Raw genomic sequence first — 17596 nt, forward strand, 5'->3', positions numbered from 1 at the left:
CACATTTACGGATGTTAACTGAGGAATCATTTGACCTATAAAGACTTTTTGAAATTTTAAGACAATGACGTGGACCATAGACATAAAGTAAATGTTTGATTTTGATGATTTTTTAAAGTTATCTTTCAAGAGTTAATTTCCCCTTAATGGCATGAAAACTCTAATTTTTGGTCTCGAAGAAAAGTCATATTTATTCTTCGATTTTAACGCAATGCTATGAAACATAAAATGAGGTCGCTTTCAATTTGAATTTCGGTTACAGCGTTTCAGAGTTTTTTTTGCTAGTTGGGGGTACATTTGATTAATATATGACCTAATTCTAGACGAATTGTGTTTTACATGTTTGTTTTTGGGATTCCAACTAATAATACACCAACAAGACAAGATCTACAAATAGTTCAAATTTTGCCGAAATCGTGTATAAACTCTTGAAGAAATGATTTAAAAAAAATTAATAATAAAAAATTAAAAAAAAAAAGAGAATCCGATGACTTCCTAATATTTTATATCTTTTAAATGGAAGTATTAACAGCAATAACATATAATGTTTGACCAATATTTTGTACACGGATTTTCGAAAAATTATCAGTTAAGTTAAGATAATTAATTTTGAAAGAATAAACATTTTTATTTTTTTCCATTTCAATTTCAAAATGTTTTCTTTTTGTACCCACCCCTTTCAAGTATTGTTTACCATATTTTTTTTTACAGTATGTTATGATAATGTGAATATAACAGATGAAGAAGGATGCACACATATGCATTGGAATCTAAATAAAACTACTGGAGTTTGTTATGATAGCAATGGTATCCTCCGGGGAATGTTCAATGAATCACTTGCGAAAAGTTTTGGTATTAAAAGACTTCTCCCATCTCAAGAATATTTTGAGTAAGTATAATTTAAATTATTTTGATTCAGTACTACTTTTTTTGTTTGAAGATATTTATTAAATACCTACTCAGAGAATTCAACTAAAAAAAATCACGAGTTACCAGGCTACGGTTTAAGTATATATTCCACATTCGAATTCTAACAATGTTTATTCTGTTGATGAATTTAATAACGTAAACGGTACTAATTTTATTGCACCAGATGCGCATTTCAACAATTCTTCAGCTTACTTGAAAATTTTACTTGAAGATATAATTTTTTTATAAAATAAAGATCTTACTTCAAGATTTAACATTTTATTAAGATCAACATCAAATAATGTGAAAACCTTTCTAGAAAATATTCATGAGATGGTGCATTCATCAATCAGAAAGCCAGTTATTGCTGGTTATTTCAAAATTGATCTAGGTAACATGAAAACAACATGTTATCAGTTATGACAAAATTTTAGTGTTTAGAGATATGAACTGTTGATTTCAAAACCTACTTTTGATTTGAGCTCCTTGGTCCACCAAAAAGAAAATAAGGTCAAGGTCAAAGGTCAAGGTCATGTTTATAACTTTGATTTTGGCTTATTTTTACTTCTTTTTAAAAACCGTATAAGATGTCGATAAAATATCATTACTGAATTATTATTTGCCGCATGTCGTAACAGATAAATTTTTGTTAAAAGGGTTTTCTCCACTCTTATATTCAAAATTATGTTTATGGTGATATAACTCATTACCCATATCTAATAAAGACCTAGAGTTTTTTTATTTGAGGTCATTGCTTTATGACCTTGCAATTGAATTCAAGGTCAAAGTTTAATTTGACGATCTAGATTTTGACCTTTGCTGTAACTTCTTATTGATAATGATTAAGTCATAGGGTCCTATTCATTGAGTTGCAGACATATCACCTTGAAGAAGGTCTATCGGAAATGACCTTTTGTAAACCAAAAGTAGCAATTTTTGCATTAAGTTCATGTACAATTTACTAGAACTTGATATTTTTTGAATCATTGTGAAGTAAGGTTGAAATAGAACCGGAAGTATCTACTTATCTTATTTTTTCGCAAAAGTATATCAAAATTATATTCTGAATCAGCATAAATTAAGCTATTATCTGACACCAGAATTGACCATTTAACCCAAAATTGTATATTTTCCTGTCTAGATATGTTTATTTGGGGTGGAAAGATAAAAAAAAATTTCTTCCGCCTAATTTTTTTTCTTGCGCAGTATTGTTATTTCAAAAGATGTAGCTTATATATTCGGTATATGATATCGAACAGTTTATACGCTTTTGAAACTGACCCTGTTTAACCGAACACTTTCTTGTAAGAGTTATCTCCCCAAACATTACTCCTTCTCAATCGTAAAAGATTACGACAAATTTATTTTACCAAATTGCTCGTTATATCTTCAGGATATGGAGAGGAATTTTGACCGAAGGGATTCGGAGACTCCATATGAGAGTTATTTCCCCTCACATATTTGCTATAAGTGATATGCATTTGTAACTGGTAAACCATAAGTGATAGAGACATAGGGTCTTTTGATTTGAGGTCCTTGGTCTACCAAAAAGAAAATTAAGTCAAGGTCCAAGGTCAAGGTCATGTCCTAAATTTTGATTTTGGCTTATCACTTATTTAAAAAACCGTATAAGATATCAACTAAATATGTTTACTAAATTGTTAGTTGCAACATGTCGTAACACATACATTTTGGTTTAAAAGGTACGTTGACATTTAATGGGAGTATCTCCCCTTTTATGTTTATGATTACTTATATTGTAATATATCTCATTAACCATATATAATAGAGTGTCTTGATTTGAGGTCATTTTTTTCAGAATCAAAGTTAAAATTGACGTTCTAGACCTTTGCTTTAACTACTTTTTGGTACATTATTAAGTCATATCGTCTTTCACATTAGGTCGCAGACATATGACCTTGAAGATGGTCAACCGGGAATGACTCTTTGTTAACCGGAAATTTTTGCATTATTTTCATGTAAAAATTACTAGAACTTTAGCTTTTAAGAATTAGTGTGAAGTCATGTTCAAATGAAACCAGAAGTGAAATTTTGTGAACCGGAAGTACCTATTTATCTACATTAATTTTAGCAAAAGTATATAAAATCTTATATATTTGGAATCAGCGTAAACTATTGTATTATCTGACACCAGAAGTGACTTTTATAGTCGAAAGGGAATATTTTCCTATCAAAACATGTACATTTGGGGTGGAAAGACCTTCAATTGTTATCTGAACAATTGGATCTTAATTTTTTTGGGGGAAAAGGGGGGGGGGGGGCGGCAAAGTTTGATCCAAATTTTTGTTTCGCAATATGTTGCTTAGATATATTCTATATTGTATCGTTCAGTTTATGCGCTTATAAATTTGACCCTGCTTAACCGAGTAATTTTCTGTGTGAGGGTTATCTCCCTGTACACTGTTTATCTTGTGTGTGCATCTCCTCCGTAACAAAAAAAGATATCGACATAATTCTTTTTTCAAATTGTTCGTTATATATCCTTATTGAGCTTTGGTCAATTTGGGGTGAAGCGATCCGGTGAAATTTTACAGGAGTTATCTACCCAGCACTATTCATTTTATCGGTATGTCAGTGTAACTCATTAACCGTAAGCTGTAAAGACCTAAGATCTTTTGATACGAGATCCTTGAGTTATAATTTGGAAAATCAGATCAAGGTCAAAAGTTAAGGTCATATTCTAAATTTTACCCTTTGTTAGTGTGTGCATCTCCTCTCAAACTATGAAAGCTAGATACAAAAGAACTAGTGCAAAATGTTTGGGTTGTTGAGAGGAACAATTTAATGTACAGATTGTACATGCAATCCTACTTTAATTAATATTTTCTAGTTTAATGATAAAAATACTAATCAGATAGTTTATATTAATATTCAATAAAATTGAGAATGGAAATGGGGAATGTGTCAAAGAGACAACAACCCGACCACAGAACAGACAACAGCAGAAGGCCACCAACAGGTCTTCAATGCAGCGAGAAATTCCCGCACCCGGAGGCGTCCTTCAGCTGGCCCCTAAACAAATATATATACTAGTTCAGTGATAATGAACGCCATACTAAACTCCAAATTGTACACAAGAAACTAAAATTAAAAATAATACAAGACTAACAAAGGCTAGAGGCTCCTGACTTGGGACAGGCGCAAAAATGCGGCGGGGTTAAACATGTTTATGAGATCTCAACCCTCCCCCTATACCTCTAGCCAATGTAGAAAAGTAAACGCATAACAATATAGTTTTAATACTTTTATAGTTTTTAACCATTTAACCAATTTGGCTGTATTATCCGTCAGTCAAGTAATCACTCATCTCAAATACACTATAGTTATTTAATAAATGATAATTGAGTATATGTTAGTAGTCATAACTACCTCAAAGAAGAATATGCTGACAAAGTAACACAATAGCTGAGTATAAAGCATGAAATGGACATCAGAATATAAATGATTGTGTATAACTTTAGAATATAGCAAAGTGCTCTCGACCAATGAAATTGTAGGATTTGATGCCTCTTAATTGTAAAGAATGAATGTAAATCATGTTCTTAGTAAGGGATTATCCTATTATTTGGGTCTATTTACAGTTCAAAACAAAGAGTGTCTATAAATGAGTTACAACTGCCCCGAAGCACATTTATCAGATTGAACGGATTTATCACAGTGATTGAAACTGACTAAACGTTGAATTGTGAAACAAACAAAAAACTCAAAATAAGTTGAAGTTTACTGTGCAGTAAAATTGGTACCGTGAATGTTAGTATGAAAATAATAATAACTTCAAATTACTTAATAATTAAACAATATCAAAGCATTTGCAAAAAAAGAAAAAAAAAGCTTTAAAATAAAAAAAATACCTTAATCTTTAGCTTTCCAAAACTTTGATCAGTGGATCAGCGGTTGGTAAGAATAGTTATTTCCAATATTCCGATAAAATAAAAAAAAAACAGGAATTTAATTTAAGTCTTGAACATATTAAAAACGTTTAAAGGCATTTTATTTTAACATTTCCCTGACATAATGAAATAGTATTTGATTTAAAAAGCCGTGCCAAATAATTGGCTGTTAAATAAATTTAGTTGTAACTCTAATGTATCATTTGATATAAACTGTAAATTAAAAAAAAAGGATAATTCCTCACAAAAATATTACATGATTTACATTCATACTCACAATCAGGAAACATATACAATTCCTGCATTTTCTTTGTTCTGTTGTGCCACCAAATATCTATAACGCATTTTTTTAAAAATATTTCCCAAATGATGAGAAAGTCCTTACATCACTAAAACTAATCCATAAATGAAATGCCTAAAAAGGAAGTCATGCATTAATTAAAAACATTGCACTGACAATGAAACTAATTCTTAAATACAACCAATTAAGAGATCATTTGAGCCTTGAGCACTTAACAATATTCTAAGTTTGTAAGAGAATGATAATCCCTTACTTCATGATAAGTACTCGCTAACGCTCGTACTTAATCATGAAGAATGGGATTATCATTCTCTTACATATACTAAAATGTCTCCCTTCATGCTGAATACAAATCAAAGGAATACTTTCACCGAACAAAGAGATTTCCCTCCACAGCTATACTTGTGATTTAATTGACCAATTAAAAGTGACTTCAACTGATCATCAATACAATGAATAGACATTTAAAGGGTTCATATACCATAACTCAGGTCATCACCTTTATTTCCATATAAAGATAAACGAAACAGCATGCTTCATTCTTTTATTATTAACATAAGATTCTATTATGTAAATAAATAAGTAAACAGATCCAATAAATATGTTCCAATGAATATTTTATTATCAAAACAGTAATTTCATACAAATCAAAGTACAATCATGAAAGTTAAGAATATATACAAACAAACCATTGAAATTTCACCCTTCCAAAGCCATTTGATGATATCTTATAGGAGTTATTGCCACTAAAATGTAAAAATTTAAGGTAAATCGAATATAACTTCATTCTGGTACATGATAAAGCCATACTGTTTTTTGAAAAGTGTTGGGTGACATATGACCTTGAAAAACATCAACCGAAAGTAATCTTGTGCAAACCGGAAGTAGCTATTTTTGCAGTAATTCAAGGGAAAAATACATAGAACTATATATTTTTGGAATCAGCATACAATAACTTAAAAATGACACCGGAAATACCCTTTTCAAAACTGAAAGTAGGTAATTATCTCCCTAATTTGAAAGACAAGTACATAGAAAACATATATTATTGGAATCAGTGTAAAGGAAGTTATCATATCGTACCGGATTTGACCTTCTGTAAGTCGGAAGTGACTAATTATCTCCCTTATTTCACAGAAAAGTCCCTAGCAACCATATTTTTTGGAGATCAGTATTCAATGCCCTCCCATATTACACCGGAAGTGTAATTTTCCAAAACGAAAGTAGCTAATGTTGTTCCATATTTCAAGTGAAAGTACATTGAATTCATCTATTTTGGGAATTAGTGTTAAGGTTATCTGTTTCCTCGTTCCTTTAGAGTTTACTTTTACCTTTTTTTCTTGTCTTTCTTTTTAAAACACTAATTTCATCATGATGTGGAGACCTTCAATTGTTCTATGAACAATTAGTTTTTAATATTGATTTGTATATTTTTTTTCTCCTTCCGCCACTTTTATTTCTTGCGTGTAATATTTGTTTCACATGATGTCGCTTAGATGTTCGATATATGATATTGCACAGTTTATGTACTTTGAAAATGACCCTGCTTAACCGAATACTTTTCTTTTGTCCAATTTTGATTGAAGCAATACGAATACTCCACACCAGACTTATTTTTCCCTCTGAATTAGACAATAAGTGATATACTAATGTATAGCATGGATCGTAAGTGATAAAGACCTAAGGTATTTTGATTTTAGGTCCTTGCCTTGTTCACAAAAATAAATTTGAGGTCAAGGTCAATGGTCATGGTCATGTTCTCAATTTTGACTTTTACTTGTTTTATGATCTATGACACTTTTAAAGATATATATAAAAGAACTAGTGCAATATGTTTACTTTAATTAAAGAATCAAGTTTAAGGCAAAGCATAACAAACAAATGAATTATGTTGAAAATAGCAGCCACAGTTCACTTCGAATGATGAGATCTGACATGATAGCAGAATGCCGACGTAATTGATTTAATGTACAAGTCTGTGCACCATTGGTGACAATGGATGCTCAAGTTCCTCCAGGTTAAATACTAAAGAGAACGAGGTCCATGATCCCTAGATACGTCGGGTCATATTCGCATCACCCCCTGGTTTCAGGGGAGTGAAGATTAACAATTCCTAGATCATAAAACAGTTAAGCTCGAACTGGTACCAATTCAGAACCGGCCACTCATGGTCTTAACAGAACTTCCTGCGGTACCGCAGGAAAGTAAAAACCTAATATGATCCGACGTACAATACAGGAAAGGATCATAACCCCTTAATCTTGCCAGATCCCGACATACGGTTTTGACTGTGACAAAACATTTAATTACAATATAATGAACAAATTAAAATCAAGTAATAAAGATAAATGCTGATCTTTAACAAAGGAAAATTAAAAGTTTAATGCATTCCTGGCAGACAAACTAATAACGCATATTGATAGTTCCATTTTCACTCTGCTGGTATCTGAATATCTCGGTAAAAGTAAAAGCCACTCACTAAAGTTAACATTAACATATATAGTTCTCGAAAGTATGATTCAGCAAGCAAATCCATCGGCTTTGTTTGTCCTCTTTATCTAGTCCAATAACATAATAGATCCGGCTTTTTCTGGTCATCCTGAAAAATTAATAAAACAGCAGCAGACAAAAGAAATTGTTATTAGATGGTAGATTGCAAGGGGAGGTAGGTGGGTTTTTGAAACTTTCACATATCTACAAGAGTGGCTAGTTCAATGTAAGGCTGAAGAGTCACGTGACGTTGATAAGCGGGAAACGAGATACGGATCCGAATGATGCATTAATCAATTCTCTTTCATTAAATTGGTTTATCTTATAAATGAGATAAACCGTATTAATTAAAGAATCAAGTTAAAGGCAAAGCATAACAAACAAATAAATTATGTGGAAAATAGCGGCCACAGTTCACTTCGAATGATGAGATCTGACATGATAGCAGAATGCCGACGTAATTGATTTAATGGACAAGTCTGTGCACCATTGGTGACAATGGATGCTCAAGTTCCTCCAGGTTAAATACTAAAGAGAACGAGGTCCATGATCCCTAGAAACGTCGGGTCATATTCGCATCACCCCCTGGTTTCAGGGGAGTGAAGATTAACAATTTCTAGATCATAAAACAGTTAAGCTCGAACTGGTAACAATTTAGAACCGGCCACTCATGGTATATACATGAGATGGTCTTAACAGAACTTCCTGCGGTACCGCAGGAAAGTAAAAACCTAATATGATCCGACGTACAATACAGGAAAGAATCATAACCCCTTAATCTTGCCACTTGAGTGGGTCTATACACACTCATCAGAACCCCCCCCCCCCCCCCACCTTTTCCCCCTATTTCGTAAAAAAAAAAAAAAAAAAAATACCCTTAGAAAGTACATTCAAGTGAACTAACTAATAAGGGCATTACTCTTTTGTTAATACGTTTGTATTTTAGACAATCTTTTCTTTCCTTATGTAATGCCTTTGTTATAATGGGGTTGTCGTCTTTCATGATATCCCCTCAGAAGAAGTTTTGGTTTGGACGTTTCAACTTCATTTGTTGTATCATCCATGATATATATTTGATGACATCACAAAACGCAATATTTCAGCAGTAATGGATCCATTGAAAACCGACAGCAAATTATCAATAGGTTTACGATATATCATTGCTTCGCATCAGGTACGGAGCTATTAGTTTCAGTCGACATACACTCCATCTTGAAATAATTACTTATCACATATAGATTCTGATTGGTTGCTTTGTTATGTGGCTGAGATACATCAACAGCAATTGGCTTAAATGATATAAAGAATTACAGACTTTTCTCGTCTCAGGACAAGACATTAAATCCCGGAAAATTAACTATGTTTTTTTCAGTTCCAATCAACTGTCAATAATTCAAATTCGTTTTATTTAGCATATATTGCACACTGAAATTTAATATTGAAATATCAATTATTAATACGTGTTTATTTGCTTTGTTAATCTGCAATATGCACGATTTGTTTTGCTAAACAATATTCCTATACATTGTTTACAAAATTGCATTATCTGTATTTAAAACTTCTGTCAATCTAGGCACACCTTCACAGTCGTGTCTATTTGTAAATGTTTTGATTTTCAACAAGTTAGGTGACCAAAATTTTAAAAGCATGGGTGTATAACGCACACTCTCAAAGTTAATCCATTTTATATCAATCAATATATAAAAATACAACATTTCCTATACAAAATCGGCAACCATATGCACACATATTACCTTAAATTAGGATACAGCTAAGCAGTCCATGCAGCTTTTTAAAAAGCTCAAACTTGTATAGTTTTACGTCTAATATATTTTGGTTTAGAAATCTGTTACCTCTGAAATTTATGACGTCAAGGAGCTAGGTGCTAGAGTGAAATTTCATGTGTGACTTCCATAAACGGGTGTATATTATATGCAATGTTGATCAAATCCGACTAGACTTGAAAAGCATGAATCCATCAGCTCTGTATATAGGTAATAGTGCTAAATGTTCCTTAAAAGGAAATAAATCAAGAGTATTTACAATAATTTAAAAATTCTTCAATCAACCAGGGAAGGGGTCATTGAGGCTCCCTTTTGGATTACACCTGTTTGTCTGTAAAAGAAGTCCTTACCATATACATTTATATAATTAGGTGGTAGAGGTATTTCATGTGTATTACCGCATATTTGTTTTGTTACTTAAAATTGTTGTGGGAAAACCCATTTTGAAAATGTATTTGAGTTACATTTCTTAAAAGTAAATGTGATAATAAAATACAAACGTGCTGGTATCATCAATGTTAAACTTTTTAGAGTTAAATCATTGAGATAGCAATTACTTCTATGTTGATACTGAGTGTGTGACATATAGAATGCGTTTGTGTTATTACGCTTTTGTAAAAAATGATAAATGAAAATCAAAAAGACTATATACATTATATACAATGTCATTATCGCATATTTTGTACCAAGCTCTGTCTATTGCTTCCTGAGTTAATTAAGTAATTGTGCTTATCAGTAATATCAAAAGTGCACATAATTCCCTTATTTGTTCTATTTTGTTGATAAATGAATTGTGTCCTGTGTACGAGTCCATAATTGCCTAACTACTGGTTTAAGAAAGTAGTCTAACTTCATGATTAATAATGTGATTTTTTTGGAAACATATAGAGTCGTCCAACTCGTATTTTCGCATTGTTGGTTAGGTATTTATATGTTATGTCGTCGATAAATTCTTTCTTGTGTAATTGTTTTATCATTTCATGAATAGTGTCTGATATTCGTATGTTCGTATTAAATTCATTCATAACATATTATGCTGTTGTTCCGGAAGTTCAGTGTTTGTTTTGTATGTATATAATCTTATCCAGAACAACGATAGATGAGTTTTTGTCAGCTATCTTAATAACCTATACCAATAGTAATAATATATGTTGAAGTCTCTTTTCAAGATATCAACTCTGTCTTGCTTGTATAATTCTATCAACAGATGAAAAGTATGTATATCACTCAATATAAAAAAGATGTGGTATGATTGCCTATGAGACATCTCTTCACAAGAGACCAAATGATACAGAAACTAACAACTATAGGTCATCGTACGGCCTTCAACAATGAGCAAAGCCCATACCGCATAGTGAGCTATAAAAGGGCCCGAAATGAAAAATGTAAAACAAGTCAAACGAGAAAACTGACGGCATAAATTATGTACACTAATAATGCCGAGCTATGTTTATCAACACTATTAAAGAGATATTTATAAGACTTATCAATGGTACAAAGATTTTACACATGTAAACATAAATCTGAGCCATTGACTTTGATTGGATATCACTACTGTAACAACAGCCCATGAAAAGGCCGTGAAATGTCTGTGAAATATCACAGGGCCGTGAAAACCCCGTGAAAATACCCCGTGACTTTTGTAAAAAAAATATTTCTAAAGGCCGTGAAAAATATTTGATGTTTGAAAAAGACCGTGAAATTTCAATATCCCGTGAAAAGGCCGTGATAATTTGTCCTTTCATGCTTAATAAAAAATATCACGTCCTTTTCACTGGTTGTTGAAACCAGTGAAAAGGCCGTGATATTTTTTCATGTCAATTTTTTCTTATTCTAATTCAGATTTAAAACATCCCATGTGATTATTGTAATATGGTCTAATTATTTCCACTCACATTTTTCTAAATATCCTATAAACTTTTCATTGTAAATATATGTCTGTTTAAATATTATTATATGCAATACTACTGTACAGGACTGATTTTTCAATGGAACCATTCATTGTTATAATTAATGACTTTGTGCCAATAAATATTTTGTATTTAAAGAAAAATATTTTGCTTCTCGTCTGTACCTTATTATAAACAATGTAAACATTAATTTTAATTGGAACCGAAACATGTAAAAACGAGAACTTCCCGGAATATCAGACCGTATCCGGATTCGTGTATTTCCGCAAGCTAGGTAGGAAATTTGAAAGACGCCGAAGGTCGATTAATATTTACTTTATAGATGCAAGACGAGTGACAGCAAGTTTGAGGTAAGTTAAGTTATTAATATTTTATTTTTTTATGCATCATATCACCAAAATGTTGATGACGTTTGTGAGCATTTCCATTGAACTGATTTCACTGAATTTGCAGAAACCGCGCAAACATGCATGTGATATATTCACTTATATTTGAGTCTGTTGCACATGATTCCTTTTATCATTTTGGTTAATGTTTTCTAAGACTTACCGGATCCTTTAAATACGATACGGTGTTTTGTTTATGTATTTAGGGTAAAAAAGGGGGGGTCCTTTTTCCCCACACTAGCCACATAAAAAAAAAACATTTATGTACAGTACACTACGTAGACATAGACATAGATAATTGGAAATGATTATAATAGCAATAAGTATCTCTGAAATGGAGTTCACTCTGATAATCAGAGGCGTAACCCCCTTTGAATGTGTCGGGAGCTATTTAAGTATTTTCTGACTTGGCCGTCGGGACACAGAGTTCAAAAGGGATTAATCAGAGGCGTAGCAGGGAAAGTATTTAATATTTGTGCGGCAAAATGTCCTTTCTAGAAGGGTTTGTGCCATATCATAAGAATAATTGGTATGGCAATGAGGTGACTCATTACGGCCACTTAGTCTAGACAAGTTTGAATTTAGCCATACATATTATTACTTCAAAGAAACATTTAAATTTAATAGTCTGTCTTAAAAGTGTCTTTAGTCTTTAAAAAATATAAAAAAAATAATATAAGTTGACAATACAGAACTTCGTTAACTAATGATGCCATATATATTGGATAGGGGCAGATTTTCTGGAAAATGGTATGAAAATATGGGAAAACCTATGCATGTTTCCAAGTGGCTGTTCTGTTTCAATGATGTTTTTTAGTATTTTTCATACCATTTTCACCTCCAGTATGAAAATCTGCCCCCTATTCAATATGGGGTCATTAACCGTGAAGTCCTGATTTGCATGGAATAATATTGTAGCTGTTTTAAGTACATGTATGTACAAAAATGCCAAAAATTAATTTGAATATATAAATAGTTTTTTTATATACATGTATAATATATATAATGTTTCTTTATTTATTCTAGGAATGAAGAGCAAAAGGATATAACAGTCTTTATATAAAATAGTTCAGGAATCCAGTTGGAAAGAAGAGCTTTTCAGTTAAAAGTATTTCCTGGGAATTAACAGGAACTTCTATAAATGTTTTCTGGAATAGTTATTCAAAAGGGCAGTGAAGTGAAGGATTAAATTAGACAAATATTGCTGAAGTGGTAAAATCAGACCCAAGAGATGTACACAATTTCTACAATACATGTTACAGCTGACTTTAGCTACTTAATCACATTGACATTTGTGTGCTTTTATGTTTTCTTTACATAATTACTACAGTTCTATTAAAATTAATATTTTTATTCTTGGTCACAATTATTACTAAAAAAAATACAGCATTTTAATATGGTTTTTCATAGTCTCACTTGCATTGTACTTAAATAAGTTGTCTGTAGATGTTTACACTAGGTTTTCAGGCATTTCACTTCACTTGATTGAAATAGCATTTAAATTTTTTGTTAAATTATGGCCTGAAAAATACATTTAACATTTTACAGGAGTTTTCACAATCAGTGAATGGCTGTTTATCACAGTAGTACATGTACATTTCACGGTCTTTTCACAATGGGCACATAATTTATCACGACCTTTTCACGGTGTACATTTTTGTTTGTCACAGGGTTTCTACGGTCTCTTTACCCAAGTTTTCACGGCCTTTTCACGACAAATAAAGGCATATACTGTACTATATCTACATTTCACGGTCTTTTCACAATGGGCACATGATGCAGTATCACGACTTTTTCACGGTGTACATTTTTTTTTTCACAGGGTTTCTACGGTCTTTTCACCCAAGTTTTCAGGTGGCACCTCTTCACGGCCTTTTCACAAACTTTTCACAGCCTTTTCACGACAGTCATTCCACGGTATTGTCACGGATAAGTTTCACGGCCCACCGTAAATTAACCGTGACAAACACTGTAAAAATCACCAGCATTTTTACGGATATTTTCACGGCCAATCTACGGGGCATTGTTCCAGTAGTGTACATTCTAATGCCATAGCGTCATCCGACACAAAATTCGTCATTTGTATTTTCAGTCTGAATGGAAATTCTGTTAATTAGTGTATTTCATTCACTACGTCATCCGAAGTGTATATTTTATTAGATAATAATTTAAAGTTTAATTGTTGGTAACCTAGTAAGATATCTTTTTACTGCTGTGTTCCTATATGTTATGTATAAGTGATGATTTAAATGATAATATTAAATAACGATTTTAGCATTATCATACTAAAATAAATAGACTAAGTAGTAACGTTAATTTAGATGAGTGTTGATGAAATTTGCACTTATTGCCCTTGTGTGTATCATGACTCATGTGTACAATAGCGCTACGTGTGTATTGTTAACGACTGATGATATAGAATATTTGTACATAAATAGTGCAATCATAATGCTCATTGCTAAATCCATACATAGTAAATTAAATAAGTGACATTAAATAATTATAATAAATAATTGTTTTAATAATCTTTTTTTTTTTTTATGAGATTTATTATTATTTATTATGAGCTGTCAATTGATAAATACCAATTTTAATAACTATGTATATGAACAAAACACCACCCTCTATTAAATTTTTCCTTGTTTACAAGGTCCCCGAGTAAATTTTAAAAGTATGTATATTCAGGTCACTGAACTCACTGTTCCCTATTTTTTTTTTTTTTTTTTGACAAGTGTTTTTTGACCGGAATGCGAGATGAGATAGGATCGAAAACACTTAAATATAAAAAGTTGCAAACGAGTATTAAACGAACTAGAAAAAGCTCAGGCCTGATGAATTAAATAATTAATTAGATAAATTCAACATACCAAGATTATTGTTTGACGAAATCTGCAAACCGCTAGGACCAGGTTGTGAATTCATTGGATCAGAAATTCTCCTTGAACTGTTTTCCTCGTTGCCTATTTTTCCTTGTGGTGTCTCTTGCTGGATCCTGAATCGAATAAATGGGGGCTCCTGATGATTTGGGTCTGCCATGATATTGATCACCGGTCCATGATCCACTGACAAATTGGAAGTTGTCCCTGTCCTTGATACATTGTATATATTTTTTGGCGAAGATTCTTGAATTACATTGTTCTATGATCTTTTCACATCCATACATGTCGGAATAAGCTGGAAGTGTTCCTCGTTTTGATGGCACCGGATCGAGTGGTCTCTGTTTGAGATAAACCGTATTATTGTGCTGAAGAAATGATACATTTGGTCTCAAACAATCCAATGACATCTTATAGGAGTTATTGAGGAACACGACAGGTGCCACATGTGGAGCAGGATCTGCCTAACCTTCCAGAGCACCTGAGATCCCCCCAGTTTTTGGTAGGGTTCGTATTGCTCAGTCTTTAGTTTCTATGTTGTGTTTTGTGTACTATTGTTTGTCTGTTTGTCTTTTTCTTTTATAGCCATGTCGTTGTCAGTTTATTTTCGACTTATGGGTTTGAATGTCTCTTTGGTATCTTTCGCCTCTCTTTTTTTATTTCCCCTGAAATATTCTAATTTAAGGTTAATTGCCTATTACTTCAACTTGGTACATGATAAAGCCATAGGGTCTTTTGCAAGATGTTTGGTGACATATGACTTGAAAAATGTCAACCGGAAGTGACCTTGAGTAAACTGGAAGTAGTCAATTTTGCACTATTTTCTTTGAAAAGTACCGAGAAGACATATTTTTTTTAAATAACATATATAAACCTATCATTTGAATATCTCACTTATTTCATGCAAAAATATATAGAAACCATATATTTTTGACATCAGTGTAAATAAAGCCATCGTATGAAACCGGAAATATCATTTTCTGAACCGGATGCAGCAAGTTATCTCCAATATTTCAGAAAAAAGTATGTAGAAACCATACATTTATTGAATCAGTATGAAGAAACCTAAGATTGGACGTCAATGGTAACTTTGAGTAAACCGGAAGTAGCTTCATATCAATTATTAAGAAAATTGATGTGGAAAGACCTTCAATTCGTCTGAACAATTGGTTTTTAATTTGGTTTTTTTCCTCCTATTTTTTTTCTTGCGCTGTATAGTTATTTCGCAAGATGTAGCTTAGATATATGGTATATTATATCGAACAATTTATATGCTTTTGAAACTGACACAGTTTAACCGAACTCTTTTCCATGTAAGAGTTATCTCCCCGAACACTGTTTTCCTTGTGTGGATCTACTCCTTTGCAACCATAAAAGATCCCAATTTGTTCATTACATCCTCAGGATGTTGAGAATGATTTTGACCGAAGCCATCCAGAGACTCTATATGAGAGTTATTTCCCTTGATGTATTTGATACAAGTAACATACAATTGTAACTGGTAAACCATAAGTGATAGTGACCTAGGTTCTTTTGATTTGATGTCCTATGTCAACCAAAAAGAAAATAAGTCAAAGTCAAAAGTCAAGTTCCTGTTCTTAATTTTGACATTGACTTCATATCGCTTCTTCTCAGAAGGATTTATAGATATCATCAAAACAATTTAACCAAAATGATAGTCGCGACATGTCATAACTGGAAATGTTTTGTCAAAATGATACGCGTCATTTTATTGCTGGGTCAATGCCCCTGAAATTGTCAAATCAACAAATCTGTTGATGATAAAATTAAAACTTAAAACTTTGCAGCTGTCAAGTTGTGCATGTATCTCATCTCAATTATCAACCAGAGTCCACCACTAATACCCCCTCCCCCTCCCCCTCCCCCAGGCCCACTTCCAGGATTTTTTTTAGGAATCTATTGAAAAGGAAATCGCCTCCTGTCCCGTAAATTTAACTGTAAAAATGCAATCCGACTGAGGTACAAACTTCTGAAATAGAAATCCATCGCTGCAAAAATCTGCTCCATTTCATGTATTTCTGAAAATAATCTATAGACTTTTTGTTGAAGTACTATAACAAGAGCATTTTTTTCTGTGTGTGTGTGTGCAATGAATGAAGACTCGCGATTATGATTAGACATCAGTTTACCTATAAAATGAACCAAGAAAATATATTCCCGTTAGCACTAGTCTGGATTGAGAAACTAAAATCAATGACATAGTATTCCCTCCGGAGTTCGTAAACATTAGAGAAATCCTACAATGAAATTTCTAAACATGCATTAAAAAACAAATCTTTGCATCCGTAAAACCTGTTGAAATATGTATATTTTCTGAAAATAATCGATAAACGTGCTGTTGAATTCTACAAGAAACATATAAACATATATACCATAAAGCATGCATAATCAATCATCAATTGCCTGTAGAAAATAAAATCAAGTTATCGTGTTACTCTAATTATATACATGTGGTCTGTTCAACGGTCTCCCCCAAAAAGAGCTAATATAAATGAACAACGTGACGTCACAAACACCATCGCGCTCGCGGACCCTAAGTTCTACAACCAAATATAGAAAATGAAACTTCCAAGACAAAATGTTAACTAAGTTTTCCTACAAATTCAAACTAAATGCACACACAACAAATAAATAAAACATGAAGTCTGAGTTTCAGTAGAAAATAGAGATAATTCATAAAAAGGAAGATGCAATTATTATTTTTATTAAGACATTCCTGGAGTCCGTTTGGCTGTGACAGAAATGTAAATACGCAGCCACGTTCGGCAGGAATGGGGACATTAAGTAGAGAGTGCCATGTGAAATTTAAATCGATGAATAAGTTTATCAATCAATTAATCAATCAACCAATCAATCAATCAGTCAATCAATCAATCAACCAACCAACCTCCAAACCAACAAACCAATCAATCATGTCTAATGTGTGTAATAGGGTATCTAGGCTAACAAGTCCCTTTTTGCTTGGGCCTAGAGGCCCGGTCCCATGTGTTGAATCAGTCAACGAACCA

General features: G+C 32.4%; 1 protein-coding gene and 1 long non-coding RNA gene across 2 annotated transcripts in view; one reads left to right on the forward strand and one right to left on the reverse strand.

The window, feature by feature from the left end:
- LOC127733213 (uncharacterized) overlaps window positions 1-17596 on the reverse strand; it is a 288514-nt gene that overhangs the window by 190266 nt on the left and 80652 nt on the right. The window lies entirely within an intron of this gene.
- LOC127733122 (sodium- and chloride-dependent neutral and basic amino acid transporter B(0+)-like) overlaps window positions 1-17596 on the forward strand; it is a 115652-nt gene that overhangs the window by 42028 nt on the left and 56028 nt on the right. Inside the window, exon 6 of the mRNA XM_052242430.1 lies at window positions 712-889. Coding sequence (XP_052098390.1) covers window positions 712-889 — 178 coding nt within the window. The remainder of the gene's footprint in view (window positions 1-711; window positions 890-17596) is intronic.

This window comes from Mytilus californianus, unplaced genomic scaffold, assembly GCF_021869535.1.
Source record: "Mytilus californianus isolate M0D057914Y unplaced genomic scaffold, xbMytCali1.0.p SCAF_3, whole genome shotgun sequence".
In the NCBI taxonomy this organism is placed as follows: Eukaryota; Metazoa; Mollusca; class Bivalvia; order Mytilida; family Mytilidae; genus Mytilus; species Mytilus californianus.